This window comes from Podarcis tiliguerta, assembly GCF_965153285.1.
Source record: "Podarcis tiliguerta genome assembly, chromosome: 1".
Classification (NCBI taxonomy): Eukaryota; Metazoa; Chordata; class Lepidosauria; order Squamata; family Lacertidae; genus Podarcis; species Podarcis tiliguerta.
In genome coordinates, this window is record NC_139534.1 from 96,992,467 (window position 1) to 97,012,022 (window position 19,556).

Below are 19,556 nucleotides of genomic sequence, written 5' to 3' on the forward strand. Positions count from 1 at the left end.
CGATGTCACGCTGGCCACGTGACCCGGAAGTGTCTCCAGACAGCGCTGGCCCCCGGCCTCTTTGAGTGAGATGGGCGCACAACCCTAGAGTCTGTCAAGACTGGCCCGTACGGGCAGGGGTACCTTTACCTTTACCACTGTATATGTGTGTAAAATAAAGCATATACCATTAAAGTACTAACCTCCATTGTGCCTACTTTCTCCAAAGGAACACAGACCCTGGGTAAGCGCTTGGAATTCCCCTGGACTCTTGCTACTGCTTGGAATAGAGTAGGGCAGAGAGAGGGTGTGGGTGTGTGCTGTTGTGTCCCCCCCCCTCCACAAATGTTATTGAAAAGCATTGAAATTACCCTGTAATGTCCTCTTTATGGGGTCATTTCCTAAAAAAACATAATCAACAACTTTGCCGGCCCACCCCCAAAAATTTCCTGGCTACGCCCATGGGGCTTGCCCCCAACCTTTCTAACAACATGTTTAGGTTAAGGGCTGTAAACCTCCAACACTTGCTCACCTAATGATTTACTAAAAGAAAAAGGGGAATTTTGCCGTTCAAGCCTGGCTGTAACGTAGAAGGTCCCTTCATTTCATAATCGACACACTGACTGGCTCTGGCTGCTCGACGACAGAAATGCACCCGGCACATGCTCAGAGGCACTCTTTTTATTACTTCCCACGCTCTGGGTCTGAAACCTGGCATGCAAATCCCAGAGCGGAGCGTGCCACAGTCTAAGCGCTGCTGCGCGAGAACCGGCAAAAGCGCTTCTAACTCACGCAGCAGCTAGGCAGCAGTCGCACACGTGCGCTCAGCCTTGCCCTCACTACAAACCGCCTCAGTGCCAGCTCATAGCTGTCAGACGCTGTGCCTGAAATTTAGCCACCCCACTACCCGTCCGCTCATATGACGGCAGGGCTGGCTCTTGCAGTTTGTCGCCTGCGGACCGACTTCATGCTGCTAAAAGGACGGAGGGAATGCCTCATCACGGCTGCGAAAGGTGATTGTTTTGTTCAGGCATCTCGGGGGACAGACCCAGGCGGGAGGGACTTCCCGGGGAAGGAAGGAAGCATCAGACAGCAGCAGCAGCAGCCGGGCAGCAACGTGGGTTGGAAGAGGCAGTGTGTGTGTTGGTGTGTTTGCGCCTAGTTGGTGGCTTGCACTCTTAACCCCGGGCGCTCTTCGCATGCACTTAAATCCAGCCCAAGGTGTTGTGCAACATGAAAGTAGTGGCTTTAATCAGGTAAAAAAGAACAATGTGTGTGTGTAAGGGCTGCCCCCACAATGGACTAGTATTTCCACTGCAAGGTTTCTACATAAGGGAGAAGTGCTGGAGCCCCCTATAGCGCGGGGGTGGCTGGCGGAGTGAAGTGAGGGGGCAAGCAAAGATAAGCCTCCTCGGATCAGTTTTCCCTCCCGCCACCACCTTTCTGTTTGTAATCAGCAATTTCCTTTCTACCCCCTCTCAGTCCGTCTGACCTCACGCTTCCTGCTTTGCTTTGCTCTCTCCGGAGTCGACTGGCTGATTTAAAACCGTGCAGCATTTGCGGGTCATCTCTGCAGCATATGCGCCTTGGGGTTTTGTTTTTTGCTTCCCCTTTCAGCCCTGTGCATAGTGGGAAGAAGGACAGCTTTTTCTATGCCTGTGTGATTTAATATAGAAGGTGCTGAGATTTTCTTACCGCCATCTGTTTGATCTTGCACCTAAGAACAATAAGAAGAGCATGCAGGATCAGGTCATGTGGCCCCTCCAGTCTGGCTCACAGTGGCCACCCAGATGTCCACCTCACCCCTTGCTCCTCTGTGGGTAGGGTTGGGAAGTCGTGGGCTAAGTTTATGCTGTGTCCTACACCATACCTTTCAAGCACACTTGAAACACATTCTTTCCCTCAAAAAATCCTGGCCACTGTAGTTTACCACTCAGAGTTACTGTTCCAAACAACCCTTAAAAAGTTACAGTGTCCAGAATACTTTGAAGGAAATAATGTGTTTTAAGGGTATAGTGTGAACACAACGTGGCAACATTTACAAAAGGAAGGAGATGGAGCTGGCCTTGGAAACACTTGTTTTTGCAGGGATTTGTTCTCAAACTTGAAGAAACTGAGCTATTTCTAAATGTATTGGGTGTTTTGTGAACCTTGAAAACCTCAGGAAATGGGCTTGCTCAGCTCACAAGTTTGTAGTGCTTCGCCCTCCTGCCAAGTTACCACAGACCTGGGGACCACTTATCACAAACAGACACACACACATGTACATTTTCTCCCCGACTCATGTCCACCATACTGTCTGTACACCTTAACTTGAGGTAAATGGGCCTGCGGGTGACCGCCATTTCATTCATCTGTTAGTGAAGGTGGCTATCAACACTTTGCAGAATTTTGCACTTTGGCTGATTAGTGGTTTATCATCAATAAAGTGCACAAAAGTTCCTGCTTTAGCTATTGTCCTGCATTCTCATAGGATGCATATATGTCTGCTTCCTTCAGTTTGAGAAGTAAGCTAAAATGTTGGAAGTTTTGCATGCATGTGTAAACACATTCAAAGGCCAAGGGGAGCAGTTGCCCATAGGCAGCTTTACTCAGGCATTTGAAGGCCAGGAGTCCATGGAGGGCCTTGTTATGTGGTTGGATTTGCTTGAAGGGGTTTCATGCACAACCACCTGCGTTTCATATTCGGTAGTGATTTTCTTCTGCAACTTGACTCCTCCCTCTTGCGGAATTTCTCTGGGTGGGGGGGTACATTGATGCCATGTTTCATACAAATTAACAAACCCTTGAAATGGGACATAAGGACAGATTGTCACCTTCGATAAATAGTGGTGATTTAGGGCTTTTGTGGGAAAGTGGGTTTGTGTTCTGTATTTATTGGTAAAGTGGGTTGCTTGTGTGTAGTTGAGAAGGTTTCCAGCAGGAAAATACAGTGGTACCTCGGGTTACATATGCTTCAGGTTACAGACTCCGCTAACCCAGAAATAGTACCTCGGGTTAAGAACTTTGCTTCAGGATGAGAACAGAAATCATGTTCCGGCGGTGCGGCAGCAGCAGGAGGCCCCATTAGCTAAAGTGGTGCTTCAGGTTAAGAACAGTTTCAGGTTAAGAACGGACCTCCGGAATGAATTAAGTTCTTCACCCAAGGTACCACTGTATTGGGATGTCAAAAATTTACCCTGCTGCTTCCAACCCAAAGCCATCTCTGGCTGTGGGTGGCACAAGCAGATATACCAGAGTAGCATGCTAGTAATGCTCTGACCAGGGACTGGGTAGTCGTGGTTAATATGGTTGACTGAAGGAAGCCATCTTAGCAGCAACGTGTAGCCCAGCTCAGGTACCCAGGGAGATGGTAGAACACAATCTGTGACTTTTTTTAAAAAAATAATTCATTATTTCTACAGTATATGCACTTAGATCAGGGGTAGTCAACCTTTTTATACCTACCGCCCACTAATGCATATTTCTTGATGGTAAAATTTCCTTACCTCCCACCAGTGCTCGATGGAAGCTTGTGCCATAGAACCCCCTACCGGCCCACCTAGAATCCTGAAATGCCCACTAGTGGGCGTTAGGGACCAGGTTGACAACCCCTGACTTAGACAGTAAATCTACAATTCTGTGAACTGCTGCTTGTGTTAATAACCTGCTCTTGAATTCAGTGGGACCAATCCTATATTTACTTGCTTAGGTGTAAATCCATTCACCTCAATGGGACATACTTCTGAATAGACATATACAGGACTGTGCTTTAAGTATATTTGTATAGTTTTCTTTTTGGGGGGGTTGCACTTTAGGTATGCTTACTTTTCTTTAAAGAGCACAGTCCTATTAATGCTGTGAGAAGTAATAGTAAATGGAGCATCTTTTCTTAAAGCCAGGGAAATTACCTGTAAAGAATCAAGCATTTATGCATCACAAGTACTTTGGTATTTAGTAGCTTTCATTCCATCTACTGTCCTTAGCAGCTAAATTGTCTCTGATGGCAGTCTTGCACCCACACAACGTTGTTTTGCATTTGAGATTCACCCTATGTGAAGTCACTGAAAACGGGGGTTTAAGTGCTTTTAAAGCTTGTTGCTTTGCTTGCAGTAAATTATCTTATGCTCAAGGTTTGTTTTTAATAACTTCACTCAAGCAGAATGGCACAAGGCTGGCTCATTTTTGTATAAAGCTCAAGTCTGCAAAATCTGAGACATTTTATTCTTCATACCAATCTTACTCTTTTTTATGCACATTTTTCACACTAGCAATTACAGACCCAATTGGGCATTGAGTCAGAGAAATGTAAAATGCATTATTTGTGCACAGAGGCAAGCTTGTGACCCGGCTTCAGAGTATATATTTTTTTAAAGGATCCATGTAGGTTTAGCCCAGATAATTATCATTATAAGCCCAAGAGTCCCAGTGTTGAAAAAGCACTGGTTGGGATCCAAAGTTCTGTGATGCTCTTCTGTGCAATTGGAACTTTGATCTCACCATTTATTCTGTGTGGAAATCATTGGGCACAGGGAGCCTTGTGTGAAGTAAAAGAAATGAGGCCTCCCGTACATGCGTAGAACACTGCCTGGATATCAAGTGTGTATTCATCAAGTGATAGGTTGGAGTGGAAACACTTAAAATCCAAATTATATATGTGCTACTTTTAACTTTCTTAAGGATTTCTGAAAAGTGGTCTTTTTTAAAAAAACAACATCAACCCGGTAAACATTTTCTCATTTGTATATTTTCTCATTTTGAAATGACTGTTGAACTCATTACCGAGCTGTTTTTATACAACTGATTCTTTTTATTCCAGTGGTGGGAAAGACAGCTGTTACAATATGATGCATTGTGTTGCTGCTGGACACCAGATCGTTGCCTTAGCCAATCTTAGACCTGCTGAAAACAAAGGTGAGAATTTCACATTCCCTCAAACTCTGCCACCCTACTCACTGTGCTGGAGGATTAGTGTTGAATCTCTACCGGTAGATCTCTGAGTGATTTGCCCTAGATCGGCAATGATTTCTGACTCCCAGATGTTTAATAATAGCAGCAAATAATGATTTTACTGCTGACCTAAATTATTCTGAGCTTGGCATACCCAGGAGTTGAATTTTTTTGTGGAAGGACTATCAGCTCTTTTCAGTTCTGATACACCACATGAATTTCTGGGCTTGCAGTTCTCTAATTCTAAAGCCTTCTTCAGGCATTCTCCAAAGTTACAATGCACACAAAAAAAGGAGTGGGGATGAGGGGCCTAGCTCTGTCCCTTGTTGCCATTCTGGGTTGTCTTCCATGAGTTGGAGGCTGGGAGTATCTCTTGACTTCTTTTAAGACAGGTTTGCTGTAGTCTTATTTTATTCTATTACTGGATAATGGGTTATTTTATGGAGTTGTCATTTGCAGCTTTTTAGGGCTTTGGCTTTTTAAAGAATTGCATGGATTAGACCTAACAACACAAAGTAGAAGCTGATTGCTCTGTGTATGCATATAGATTTGATGTACTTTACTGTACTTTACTATTTATGTCGCAACATTTATCTACCATTTGACGGTAATAAAACATCAAAAGTGATTTATAACATCTCAAAGCTGCTATGTGAGAGATACAGATGATTGTTTACAAAGCCAGTTTTGTTTTGCGTTGTTATTACATGGTTGTTTCTGCCCCTGTGACATTATCACTTTTATTTCCTGTTGGGAGAGTGGTGGAAATATGTAAGTAGCAACCCACAAAACATGAAACTGCTGTTCCCATGGTGACTTGGGGGGCAAATCACTTGTTGGAAAGTTGCACAGAGCTGGAGAATAAAGTAATTCCCATCCATGTACAAAAGTGGTCAGGTTGATTCATCCATAACTTCATCTGCACAAAACATTTAAAGCATTATTATAATGTTTTAAACAGTCATGGCTCCCCCCCCCCAAAGAATTCTGGGAACTGTAGTTTTTTTAGTGTGATGAGAATTTTAGCTCTATGAGGGAAACAGGGGTCTCCTAACAGCTCTCAGCACCCTTTACAAACTACAGTTCCCAGGATTCTTTGGGGCAAGACTTGACTGATTGAAATAGTATAATACTGCTTTAAATGTATAGTGCAGATGGGTTCTATTTGAAACAAAACTGGGGGCAGGCTCTTCTTCCTTATTAGTACATATTGTAAATATTAGCTAATACAGCTTTAGTTTTGTCTGTCTTCCAGAAGGGACTGATGAGCTGGACAGCTACATGTATCAAACAGTGGGGCACCATGCAATAGAGTTATATGCAGAAGCCATGGGCTTGCCACTTTATCGCCGCACTATTAAGGGCACCAGTGTGGAAACTGGCAAAGTATATACCAGATGCGAAGGTGATGAGGTTGAAGATCTTTATAAACTTCTGAAACTTGTTAAGGTAGGTTGTGTGAGAATTCCTCTTCTGAAAGCTTAAAAAAAAAAAAAAAAGTTCAATATAGTTAGACTGTAGGCCCGAGGCCTGTAGTCACCATTCCTGTATTCCTCTATATATATTTTGCTCTACATGCCGTTTCCTATAGAGAATAAACTTAGATGAAATGGGTCTTAATTTATAGCTTATTCTGCACTTTATTGTTGCTTCCTGACTTCAGGCTAAAGACCCCATTATAGTAGTAAAACTGATTTATGCTAAGAAGTACAAAAGAGAAACATAAGAAGAATTGTATGCTCCTTGTGATTCAATGTCTTCCAGGTTTTACACTGCTGATATATTATGTTTTGTTGCTTCCAATTTCTTAGGTTTCGTATCTTTTGTTTCTGTGCTCAACTGTAGGGAACACGTCTTCTCCGGGAATAAGCCAATGAATTTTAAAAGCAAAACCAAAGAGGAAGGAATTTATTATTTATATTGTGTTCCTTACTCGGAGCCTTACATAGTACTTTTTCAATTGCAGTTTTGTTATTGGTGATATTCTGAATTATTAGTGGCATTTTCACCTAGGTTTTTCTTAAGTAGCAAGCGTAAATAGAATATATTGGCCTTGTTTGAATGTTACGATAGCCAGGGTCTATTGTTACAGGAGTGAACAACATCAAACCTTGGGCTCGTGCACTCCCTACTCCGGTGCCATGAAGAGGAGCTAGGAAGCTGTTGCTTCCATTCTAGACTCTACTAGCTGAAATGAAATGCTAATGCAGGGATGAGGAACACGTAACCCAACTCCTACCATCCCCAACCAGCATGGCCAATGGCAATGGACAATGGGAACTGTAGTCACACAACATCTGGAAAGCCACAGTTTCCCACACCTTTGTTTTAATGCCCAAACCGTGGTTAGCCTTAAGTTACAGTGGTACCTCAGGTTACATACTCTTCAGGTTACAGACTCCGCTAACCCAGAAATAGTACCTAGGGTTAAGAACTTTGCTTCAGGATGAGAACAGAAATTGTGCTCCGGCGGCGCGGCGGCAGCAGGAGGCCCCATTAGCTAAAGTGGTGCTTCAGGTTAAGAACAGTTTCAGGTTAAGTACGGACCTCCGGAACAAATTAAGTACTTAACCCCAGGTACCACTGTACTCTGGTTGGTTGGGGCAAGTTAGCTTCATGTCAGTCTTTATAAAACTCTGCAAGTTTTTTTATAAAACTGGCTTTTTTTCAACTAACCAGCAAAGCTCCTAGAAAAATGGGGTTTCCTACTAACATAAGGGAGATAGCATGTCTCTGAGCACCTTCCACTCTCTGCATGGGGAAGCTATGCTGACATGTGGAACAAAAATAAAATTATTCTCTGTCTTATAATTTTGTTTTTAGCTCTACCGTGATTTGAATTAAGATAGTTGCACTGTGGTCTGGATAAAAGGCGTTTATTTTAGAAGGTGCTGTTGTGTTATGTTTGTAGTGCTGTGTTGTAAATTTTCTGTGGTGCTGGATCTGAAGGCAGCCCTGTTTAGGGAAGCTTTTAATGAATGATGTTTTAATATATTTTTAATCTTTTGTTGGAAGCTGCCCAGAGTGGCTGGGGAAGCCCAGCCAGATGGGCAGGTAGAAATAATAAATTATTATTTAATATTATTATTATTTGTGGTGCACAGTTCTGCCTCCTGAGACTTTTGAGGCTACAGTCATTAATGCACTGGTGGTGGTACAGCAGAGGATAAATTCCAAGCAGGATGCTGCTTGTTGTTGCTCTGTAAGAGAAATTCTACTACTTTGTAGAAAATCTTTTATTGGTCAGAATAATAGCAATCCTTGTGTTTCTAAACTTGGATTTCCTTTGCAGGACAATAGCTTGTTTGAGCTCCACTCAGCTAAGAAAAATCAGTGATGGGTCTCAGCAGAATATTTTTAGTGTGCCCACAGGTTCAAGGAAATACAGTGTATTATAAGGATTTCTGCTTGCACAAAGGGACTTTCCTCTCCCTCCTATGCGTGCCCTGTGTCTTCCCTGAATCTTCTCCAGAGGATTGGGGGAATCCCTAGAAGAACAGACTTTCTAAGGGGAAGTGTGGGGAATAGAGGAGGGAAACATTCTGTAGTGCAGGCTGGAATCCTTGCGCTGATGGAACGTTCCCTTAGCCCTAGGTTGGATTCCACAGATCCTAGTCGAACTATAAAATAATTGGTTCCAATAGGGGCCTGAAAAAGAAATTTGAATTGCTTCTTAGTGTGAAAGGGAAAAGCTTGCAGTGGTTCTGAGGAAGTGGCTTTCAAACTGCTTTTGGTAGCCCTGGACTTTATTAGGGTTCTTCAGTAAGGAGATCAGTGGTGAATAAACTTAGGAAGACAGCTTGGTCATCAGTACCAGTCTTCTTCTGCAATGTGTAGGACAGGCTTGTATGTATCCTTGCGTGAACTTTCAGGTCGCTTGGGAGCAAAGGTGAGGTCTAGTAGGCCTGTACGATGTTCCATCTGAATCAACAGAATTTTCATGGCAGAAGATCAATGGGGAAAGGGTTCATTGAAGCAAGTTTTAAAAATTACTGTCCTTAGAGTAGGACATAAATTTCAAACTCTTCTCCAGGAGGATCAAGTTCTGTGTGACCAGTAACTCAGAAATCTTTGCAGTAATCCAATAGACTAGTGGTTCCCAAACATTTTAACTCCATGGACCACTTGAAAATTGCTGAGGATCATGGAGGAGCACCTAACAAAAATTTCTGCCCATTGTAGCAGTTGTCCTGTGCAGTGCTAGATGCAATTTTTAATTGTCTTTTTATTGCTTCTTTCATTTCTTATATTTTATATTTTATTGTATGGTAGGATCGCAACTTGTGTACATTTGACACATTCAATCACAGCGTTATGTGCCAGGTGGCCTGGTAGCTGATATCACACAGATTAAAGCCATACAAGGCAGACAGCTTAAAAGCTCTTTCTGTGGCAGACTGGGCTACAGGAGACTCTCTCATGGTCTCTGGAGGCCTTCATGAGATCTCAGAAGGTAAGATTGATAGTGCAGGAGCAGTTCCAGGGGGTTGTTTTGACTATACAGTCATACCTCGGGTTACAGACGCTTCAGGTTGCGCACCTCACCGAACCCGGAAGTACCGGAACTGGTTACTTCCGGGTTTCGGCGCTTGCACATGTGCAGAAGCGCTAAATCACGCTTTGCGCATGCACAGAAGCGCCAAATCGTGACCCGCTTGTGCACACACACTGCGCTGCAGGTTGCGAACGCTGCGGGTTGCGAATGCTGTGGTTTGCGAACGTGCTTCCTGCACGGATCATGTTCGCAACCCGAGCGCCCACTGTATGTGATTTCGGCTGTACATGCCAGAATGCAATGACAGGAGCGAGCAGTGACTGGTAAAATCACACTGAGCAAGTTGGAGGAGCAAAAACAGGATCAGCATAGGAATGTCAGGCCAAATAAGCAAAGCAACTCATCTCTGGCAGGTCTTGCCCCAATGAAGCAGTTGCTGAAACTAAAGGTCCCTGCCTCCCCACAGCTGCCCTAGTCCCTGCCTCTCCAGGGTTTCCCCAAGCAATCTGAGCCTCACCTTCATGAAGATAACGTCCCTTTTCCCCTGCCCATACCTTTCCTGGTTCTGGGAGACCAGGTGGGAGGGGAAATTGTTGCAGCAGGAGGGGGAGACGCCTGTGCCTTTTCACCAGCCAAACTCATTTCTGCCTCTTGGCCTTCCTCCTCTCCTTCACGGCTCTAGCTTTGCTTGCTTTACAGCCAGGAGGAAGGGGAGGAGCCGAGGAGGAGGGAGGGAAAGAGAGCCATGGCAGCAAAGCGGGCAGCAGCCGCTTACATGGGAGGAGGGACAGACGGGAGCCATAGCCAGCCGGAAAAAGCGCCGCGTAGCCTGCAGCAGCTGCTGCAACCTCAGCTAGCAAAGGTCCGTGCGCTCTCTAAACGGAGCAATGAGGCTGCAGAGGGACGGCAGGGCACAGGAGGACTCTGAGCCACGAGCGCAGTGAAAACCAGTAAAAAAGTTTTTAAAAAGGCTGCTGGGGACAGGAGGGCACGGGATGAGGGAGAAGGGGAAATTACGATTCTCCCAGCGTCTCAGCTGATCCGCTGAGCAGGACTTGGGTCATTAGCTGTGTAAAGCAGCAAAGAGGGAGAGAAGGAGCAAAGCGGGAGAGGAAAGGAGCTGCTTACACTGCTGTAAGTGGCTGCTGTCCGGTTGGCTCCTTTAAAGCAACAGTGCTCTTTCCCTCCCCCCTCCCCACTCAGCTCGCCGAAAAGCTCCTTTTCCACACACCCCACAAGAGCTCCTTCTCCCCTTAAACCCCTCTCCTGCATCATTAGCAGCATCCTTCTCTACAAACCCCATGCGTGTTCCTTCTCCCCTTAGACCCCTCGCCTGCATTATTAGCCGCATCCTTCTCCACACACCCCACGCGTGTTCCTTCTCCCCTTAAACCCCTCTTCTGCATTATTAGCAGCATCCTTCTCCACACACCCCATGCGTGCTCCTTGTCCCTTGAATGCTTTTTCTTCCCTCCCCACTTAAAACATGGTTACAAATCACGGATCCACATGGATCCTCAGGATTTTTGCACTGGGTCACCCCATGTTCACCATCAGATCACACAGCATATCCATGGCTACAGCCTGCACCAAAAAACACCCACGCACCCACTGTTTCATGGGGCTGCAATGGCGCAAAAATGTGGTTACAAAGCATGGATCCACATGGATCCTCAGGATTTTTGCATTGAGCTACTCCAAACTCACCGTCAGATCACATCTGTGGCCACAGCATGAACCACAAAAATCATACATCCACTGTTTCGTTTAGAATATTTTTTTCTTGTTTTCCTCCTCTAAAAACTACGTGCGTGTTATGGTCAGGTGCGTGTTATAGAGCCAAAAATACGGTAGGTTTCTGGGCGGGAGTTGATCATGGTGAGGGTTTGCCAAACGTGCCTTCCTCTTAGCACACTTTTCCCTTTGTCCTTAGTTTGAGCATCTTCAACATCCATGACACCTTTGGTAAAGGCTGTTCTCCAATTGGAGCGCTTGCAGGCCAGTGTTTGCCAGTTGTCTGTATACTACAATTTTTGAGATTTGTCTCTTGAGTCTTTAAACCTCTTTTGTTGACCACTCTCATTACACTTTCCATTACGCTTACCATTTTTAAGTTCAGAATAGAGTAGTTGCTTTGGAAGACAATAATCAGTCATGTGAACAACATGACCAGTCCAATGAAGTTGATGTTGAAGAATCATTGCTTCGACACTGGTGATCTCTGCTTCTTCTAGTACACTGGCATTAGTTCGCCTGTCTTCCCAAGTGATGTGTACAATTTTTTGGAGACATGGTTGATGGAATCTTTCAAGGAGTTGGAGATGGCGTTTATAAGTGGTCCCTGTTTTACACTCGTACAGTAATGTTGATAGTGCGATGGCTGCGTAGACAAGCATTTTGGTTTCCCTGCAAATGTCCCGGTCCTCAAACACTGCACTTCAGTTGGGAGAAAGCTGCACTTGCAGAGTTCAGGCGATGCTGGATTCTGGCATCAATGTGAGCCGTTGTGGAAAGATAACTGCCCAGGTAGGAGAAGTGATTGACACTTTCCAATGTTACACCATTGAGTTGGATTTGTGGCGCTGCAGAGGGGTTGTTTTGTGCTTGTTGGTGCAGCACTTTGGTTTTTTGGATGTTGAACAATAGGGCAGGCTTCTCATAAGCTTCTGCGAAGATATTTAGGATGGTTTTGAGGTCATCCTCTGAGTGTGCACACACTATGTTGTCATCAGCAAACTGAAGCTCTATGATGGAAGTTGCAGAGAACCTTAGCAAAGGTAAGGTTCTCTGCTTTGTATTTAAAGCTGAGCCAAGTTTCTTTGAAAGAGAAGGTTAAAACAGGAATGGGATGGAGAAGCACATGAGTTTAACACATCTTTTGCCCTCGTGGATGCCTCTGTATGTAGTGCTCAAGCATTAGAGCTGTGCTCAAGCACAGCTAATATTTCATTGCCTGACCAGTTTGGCTCTCGTTGGCAAGATTCTGCTCCTACTCCTATAAAAGTGTAAAACTTTTATAACTTTTTTTGTTGTTGTTTACTCTGCTTGTTTGAGGCACCTGTCTCTCTGCAGTGCTAGTGTAGCATCACAATTGTGGAAATACACAGCAACCATAGTTCTTGGTATATTCATTTTAACTTCCTCAATGCACAGCACATCTTAGGATCAAGTTGTAAGAAGTGTAAAAGAGAACGTGTTATTGATAGATTTAATTAAATGATTAGTGACAGGACAAAGTTTCTTTTTCATTTTTCTCCAGACAGCATGGACTGAATACTTTGCTATTATCTTGAGAATAACAGTCAGTTATGACATAAATTAATGCTAATGTTATATCTTGACAACTTCTGCTTTGGAAGTTTGTGCAAGATATTTATAACTATGGTTGAAAGAGATGTTATCAAGTTGTCTTGGACTAAATAAGTGAGGTTGTTGGTTTTTTTTTGCTCTGAACAGATATTAATTTCACTTCAAGAAAATTTCAAGATCTAAATATATGGAATCAATTGCATTAATGATAGACATTCCATAACTGTGCTTTTACAGCTGAATTCATTTAAAACAGTTCTAAAATTGTACTTGAAATCTTGCATATGCCAATAAATAATTGGGTAATTTATAGGAAAAAAGAATGTAGGAGTTATTCATGTTAGGTTTTTTATTCACATGGGAAAAGGATGAAGGCCCTGATCCAGTTCTTGCTGTGGATAACTAGTTGCATGCACTAATTGGCGACAGGGGATGAGGCTATATGCACCCCAGTGTACCTCAAAAGATACCTGTTTGTTAATCTCCCATTTCTGGTTTGGGGCATGGGTATTTTTGTTAGCTGTAATACATTTTTGAGTGTTTATCACAAAAGGGCAATGTAATATACTGGAATCAAATTAAATCTTTTGAAGGCATACACAAGGACACACTGAATGTTGTTTAACCTCCCTGAGATACAATCCCTCTTTAATTTTGGTGATTGTACATATATATTCTGTTTATTTTGTTGAAATAGTGATAACTTTTAAAGAATTATTAAAAGAAAAGAGGGATGTAAAGTTTTTAGAAGTAGCATTATTTTGACATCCCTTTGAAAACAAAATCAATTACTGAAGTAGGGCGCTTTCGGACATCATCATTATGGCTGGCTAAACCATGGCTTAGCTGGCAAGGAACAAAAGTGTACTGGTTCTGGTTAGCTTAAACTATAGTCTCCTGTTATGGAGTTGCTCAGAGTTTGAAACTGTAATTGATACATCGGGCTAATGCTTTTTGCAGTAGCCAAATATCTATAATATTAGAAAAGATGGTATATTTCCATGAAATAATGCTTTGATATAATGCAGACTAGTTCTTTTTTGAGTTGTACAGCACTTACTGAACTGTATATAGTAATTGGAGCTAGTGAAGAGAATATGTTTTAATGGCTGTGCTTCTGAATAAGACATCTTACGATTTGAATATTTGGTGTATTGGAAAATAATCTCCCAAAGTACTGCTATTTGTTTAAAATGCCTTCCAGTAAAACTGCCAGGTTAGTATACAGTCCGAATTGGGGCAGTCATTGTAGTGCCCTCCACATGTTGGATTATAGCGCCCATCATCTCTGACCATTGGCCATGCTGGCTGGGGCCGATGGGAGTCCAGCAACATCTGGAGAGCATCATGTTGGCAGTCCTTGGGGTAAATCAACAGTTAGAGTATAAGCTCTAAAAAGGCAACCAGTAAAAACCAGTAAATCCACCCAAACACCACTGAAACCTATTATAAAACGTGCAGGGGAAATCTTTTAAATGTCTTTGCCCTTTCCTGAAAAGATACAGGCAAGAACATTTGACAGCCAGTAGATTCTCTAGGGAGGGCACCATGATTGAAAAGGTCCACTGACTGCCAATTAGTTTCTAGACCTAATTCAAAATGCTGGTTTTGACTTATAAAGCCTTAAACAGCCCAAGACCACAATACCACAAGGACTGCCTTGTTCTCATTTTGCATTGTGATATGTGGTATACAAATTTTACACACAAACACACACATATCGGCATCACTATGGTGTGCGTAAATGTTGGTCCTGGACATAGTCTAGGGCAGAGATGGCCTTTTGGACATTGTTGGACCCCAACTCCTATCAGCTTCTGTCTGTGGCAAAAGCTTATGCGAGTTTAAAGGAATATGCATTTCTGTGATTTCTGTGTTTTCAATGTTTTTCGTCCCCTCTTGCAAATATGCATCATTATAATTGCCAGTACTGTATTAATAGGTAAGCAATTTGCTTCTGGGTGCTGCTGTGTAAGATAGGTTAATTGTTAGCGTTACCAAGCGTTATGATCTGTTGGTATTGCTGGTTCTCTTCAGGCATCCCATACAAGTGATGGAGAATAGAGGGAACAAGCCTGTTAGCTCTATGTCACCTGCCCCTGTTTCCTTTTCCATCACTTTCCAACCCAGAGTTCTAAAATACAGTGGTACCTCAGGTTACATATGCTTCAGGTTACAGACTCCGCTAACCCAGAAATAGTGCTTCAGGTTAAGAACTTTGCTTCAGGATGAGAACAGAAATTGTGCTTCAGCAGTGCGGCGGCAGCAGGAGGCCCCATTAGCTAAAGTGGTGCTTCAGGTTAAGAACAGTTTCAGGTTAAGAATGGACCTCCGGAACAAATTAAGTACTTAACCCGAGGTACCACTGTAGGCTGGTTGCCTCCACAAATGCAAAACGCCTCCCCACCCATGGCAAACAGTGTCCTTCCACAAGTTGGAAGGTGGTGGCACCAAGTGTTTATTTCCCCCTACATGGAACACCTGAAGAGTGTTTTTCTTCTTATCTGACCGATGAATAATGACAGGGTCACATAATTTTGTTCTGCTTCTTAAATTAAGCAAGAATGGGGACTTCCATTTTGCACCAGCCCAGATAGTGAATCTTTTAAAGCTGTGCCTTCTGTCATTCACCCCAAGGGCTTAAAACAGGTCCAGGCTTTCTAAATAATTATTTAAGTTCAGCTTGTGCTGTGAACTATAGGGAGTCATACATGTGGAACTCCCAAATGCATGACTGGCTGGGGGCGGAGTAGAACGAAGTGTCATACTTATAGACCCTTCTGCCAATATGGTACCCTACAGATATTGCAGGACTGATCACTGGCAATGCTGGATGGGGCTGGTGAGAGCTGTAGTCCCAACAACATCTGGACAGCAGCATTTTGGTTATTTTGGTTATTTCAGCTCTAATGAGTCTGTGCCTAGGAGAAAACCCTGCAATTTATTATTTTGTTCCATTCGCTGTATGTCTTCTGCAAATACTCTGCACAAATACCCCCTGCCTTTTTGCCTGTTTATACGTTATCTGTCAGAGAAACCAGGACATAACCAACACGTGCCTTAGGTATTAAACTTTTAATGTGTTTTCTCAACCTATAAAACCGTTTATACAACTCACGACTTGTCATATAGGTATGGAAAAAATACACCTGGTGTTGCCAATAGAACACTTTCTCCTTTCAGCTGTCATTACTCTAATAGACGTCTACCACGGTAATACTGAATAATGAGTTTTAAATTTTTGAAAGATTTATTTGAATCCCTTTATAGGGTTCTTTTTTTTTTAACTTCTAACTTTTTCCATACTTGCAGCATTCTTTTGAGTTCAGTGAGAGTGCCATGTGTGGAGACACTGCAGGGCTAATACCTTAAAGGGAAAAGAGAATACTCTTTTTGAGGCATTGCTAAGAGGGCCTTAAATGCTAGTCAGGACTTTGCTAAAACTGCTGGTGTTGCAGAGATGGATGAAAAGCTGGACTTTGGGGTCCATAGGCTGAACGTGTCTTTTCCTGTGTTACATTTTACTTGTAATTAGTATCTATCCCTAATAACTTAGATCTTTGGGAGAGTCTATGTCTGTGGTCCCCCATGGTTCAGATGCATGCCTGAACCAATCCTCTGGAATGTCCTTCCTTGCTAAAATTCAGGTGCTTGACAAAATCTTTCCTATTTCAGTAGGCATTTTAAGCTGGTTTCTCTCTCTCTCTCTCTCTCTCTCTCTCTCAGGAATTTAAATTTTTATTACTCTCTACATAGTTATTTTTTTTATGCACACTGCTTAGAAATTCTGAATAGTAAGACGTGTACAAATACCTGGAATGAATAAATTGTTTTGATTTTTTTAATGAATTCATTGTTAGCCACTTTGAGTAGAAAAGTGGGATGTACTTATTTTTATAAAAACTTTTCAGCCATTTGAGAATTATTGTCTCCTTTTTTTTCCTTTCATGAATATCGGATGATCATATGACTGTTCATATAAAATGCTTTAAGGGGGAAATATTCGTATTTAAATACTAGGACATCTTCCCAGTTGGTCATTATTTCATCCATATGTTGCAAAGGAATGCACATTTTACAGGAAAATGTGAAACCCGATGAAGGGGGAAAGGGAAAAGTTCTGCATCCTATCCTTGTTGCTGAATTTGATGTTGTTGTTGTTTAGTCATTTAGTCGTGTCCGACTCTTCGTGACCCCATGGACCAGAGCATGCCAGGCACTCCTGTCTTCCACTGCCTCCCGCAGTTTGGTCAGACTCATGTTTGTAGCTTCGAGAACACTGTCTAACCACCTCGTCCTCTGTCGTCCCCTTCTCCTTGTGCCCTCCATCCTTCCCAACATCAGGGTCTTTTCCAGGGAGTCTTCTCTTCTCATGAGGTGGCCAAAGTATTGGAGCCTCAGCTTCATGATCTGTCCTTCCAGTGAGCACTCAGGGCTAATTTCCTTAAGAATGGATACGTTTGATCTTCTTGCAGTCCATGGGACTCTCAAGAGTCTCCTCCAGCACCATAATTTAAAAGCATAAATTCTTCGGCGACCAGCCTTCTTTATGGTCCAGTTCTCACTTCCATACATCACTACTGGGAAAACCATGGCTTTAACTATACGGACCTTTGTTGGCAAGGTGATGTCTCTGCTTTTTAAGATGCTGTCTAGGGTTGCCATCGCCTTTCTCCCAAGGAGCAGGCGTCTTTTAATTTTGTGACTACTGTCACCATCTGCAGTGATCATGGAGCCCAAGAAAGTAAAATCTCTCACTGCCTCCATTTTTTCCCTTCTATTTGCCAGGAGGTGATGGGCCCAGTGGCCATGATCTTCGTTTTTTTTATGTTGAGCTTCAGACCATATTTTGCGCTCTTCTCTTTCACCCTCATTAAAAGGTTCTTTAATTCCTCCTCACTTTCTGCTCCTTACTTTCACTTTTGATGTAGGCGCATGCATACCAAGGGCTATAAAATAAGTAAAAATCCAGTATGGTTTACATATGGATTAGGATTAATGAAAGTTTTTTTTTTTTTAAAGAAGCTTTGGCTTCGATGGAGTTGTAGTAAATCATTTACTGTGTCTCCACATTCAAGATTGGGCTACATGGTAAGGGCATTCTGTAAAGGCCTTTTTTAATTGTTCTCTGTAGCAGCTATTACCCCATGGTAAACTGTTTTGCTGATTTTTCTATAGTCGATTTGGGGATGACTTTCCCACAATCTTAGGTAAGGTCCCAGCCTGATATTCAGGGAGGTGGTGGACGCTGATGATTGCAGAGGGAGAAGAGCGATGGGAAGATAATTTGCTCTATCATGTTTTCCATTCATGCGATGTTGGATACAGCCCATTATATGGTTAAAAATAACAACCAGCCCGATAATTTGTAAGTCAGACCTTGCTGTAATTTATAGACCAAAACTGATTTGTGTTATGAATACACATAACCTTCTCTCTCTCTTTTTCTAAATACTGCACCCATGATTTTTGTTTCGTTTGCTTTTGCAGAGAAACCTGACCTTTTAAATGCAAGTGGCTCAGTCCTAATTGACAGCACCGTGTATACAATTTTGCCAGTTCAACTTTTTGTTATCAGAGTTTAGAAAGCGGAGTCATCTCGGAGAAAATCAAGAATATTTACTGATAGCACGACAGGCTCCAGGATCCTCGGCAACTTCGATGTCTTGCCGCCCTGAGCGTTAAAACCGTTCAGGTGGCGTAATGCTCTTTGTTTCTGCTTTTACCTTGAAGGTTCACAGCTGGCAACACTGTGTTTAAAAAACTATGCATTGCATAGGCAAAAATAGACAGCTGTATTTGTCCCCAAGGATCTTGCAACCAGAAAAGGAAGAAGCAACAGAAGGAGGGAAGGGACAAATGAAGACAGTGCAGTTGCGTGTGCTTAAAACCTGGTTACATCTGGGGGTGATGCTAAGGTAGGGGTCAGCAAACGTTTTCAGCAGGGGTCTGGTCCACTGTCCCTCAGACCTTGTGGGGGGCCGGACTGTATTTTGAAAAAAAATATGAATGAATTCCTATGCCCCACAAATAGCCCAGAGGTGTATTTTAAATAAAAGCACACATTCTACTCTTGTAAAAACACCAGGCAGGCCCCACAAATAACCCCCAGATTCATTTTAAATAAAAGGACACATTCTACTCATGTAAAAACACACTGATTCCCGTACCGTCCGCGGGCCGGATTTTGAAGGCAATTGGGCCAGATCCAGCCCCCGGACCTTAGTTTGCCTACCCAGATAAGCCAAAGGCCTTGCAGAGAAGGTGGCTTCTGAGGAGGGTTTAGAAGAGGTGACCTTTGCTGATGAAATGCTTTCCCAAGTTAAAAGGATTTAGCCCCAAACAGTTTCCAAAACACGATTAAGTCTCGCAAGAATTCTGACTTAAAAAGTAGGTTGTATTGAAAGCCATGCAAGATACTTGCAGATGAACACGGTGAGGATTGTGCTGGAAACAGCGCTTCTAGAAGACGACTTTCCCCTAAGATTTCCTATGCTTTAGCAGAAAATTCCAGCGGGTGATTTCTAGAGCGGGACGGTGGGCAACAGGGTCTGCTGCATTTTTGACCCCCCATAGGTGGTTTCTTACCATGAGGAATATGCAGCACTATGTAAACATCATTTTTAGTGAATCTGTCCCTGTTCGGGTGCCTTTTCATTCCCCCCAGCCCTGCTCTGTTAATATTGAATAAGCAGAGACAGCAATGCTAGTGGTGAAAGACGTCAAGAAAGCCTGGGGGTCTTTTATATATGGTCAGACTTAAACCTCTGATTGCAGGGTTCTCTCCCCCCCCCCCCCAATTTCCCATTTCCAGGGCACTGCTAGTGTGACCTTGGCTGCTGAA

The 19,556-nt window shown here is 43.1% G+C and overlaps 1 protein-coding gene across 2 annotated transcripts in view; it reads left to right on the plus strand.

The window, feature by feature from the left end:
- The first annotated feature begins 1,052 nt into the window (after positions 1–1,052).
- The window catches only part of DPH6 (diphthamine biosynthesis 6), a 234,274-nt gene continuing 215,770 nt past the window's right edge, over positions 1,053–19,556 (plus strand). For both annotated transcript variants that reach the window (XM_083452645.1, XM_083452646.1), the window contains exons 1-3: positions 1,053–1,235; positions 4,778–4,872; positions 6,164–6,357. In XM_083452645.1, coding sequence (XP_083308771.1) covers positions 1,213–1,235; positions 4,778–4,872; positions 6,164–6,357 — 312 coding nt within the window. In that variant the 5' untranslated portion in view covers positions 1,053–1,212. The remainder of the gene's footprint in view (positions 1,236–4,777; positions 4,873–6,163; positions 6,358–19,556) is intronic.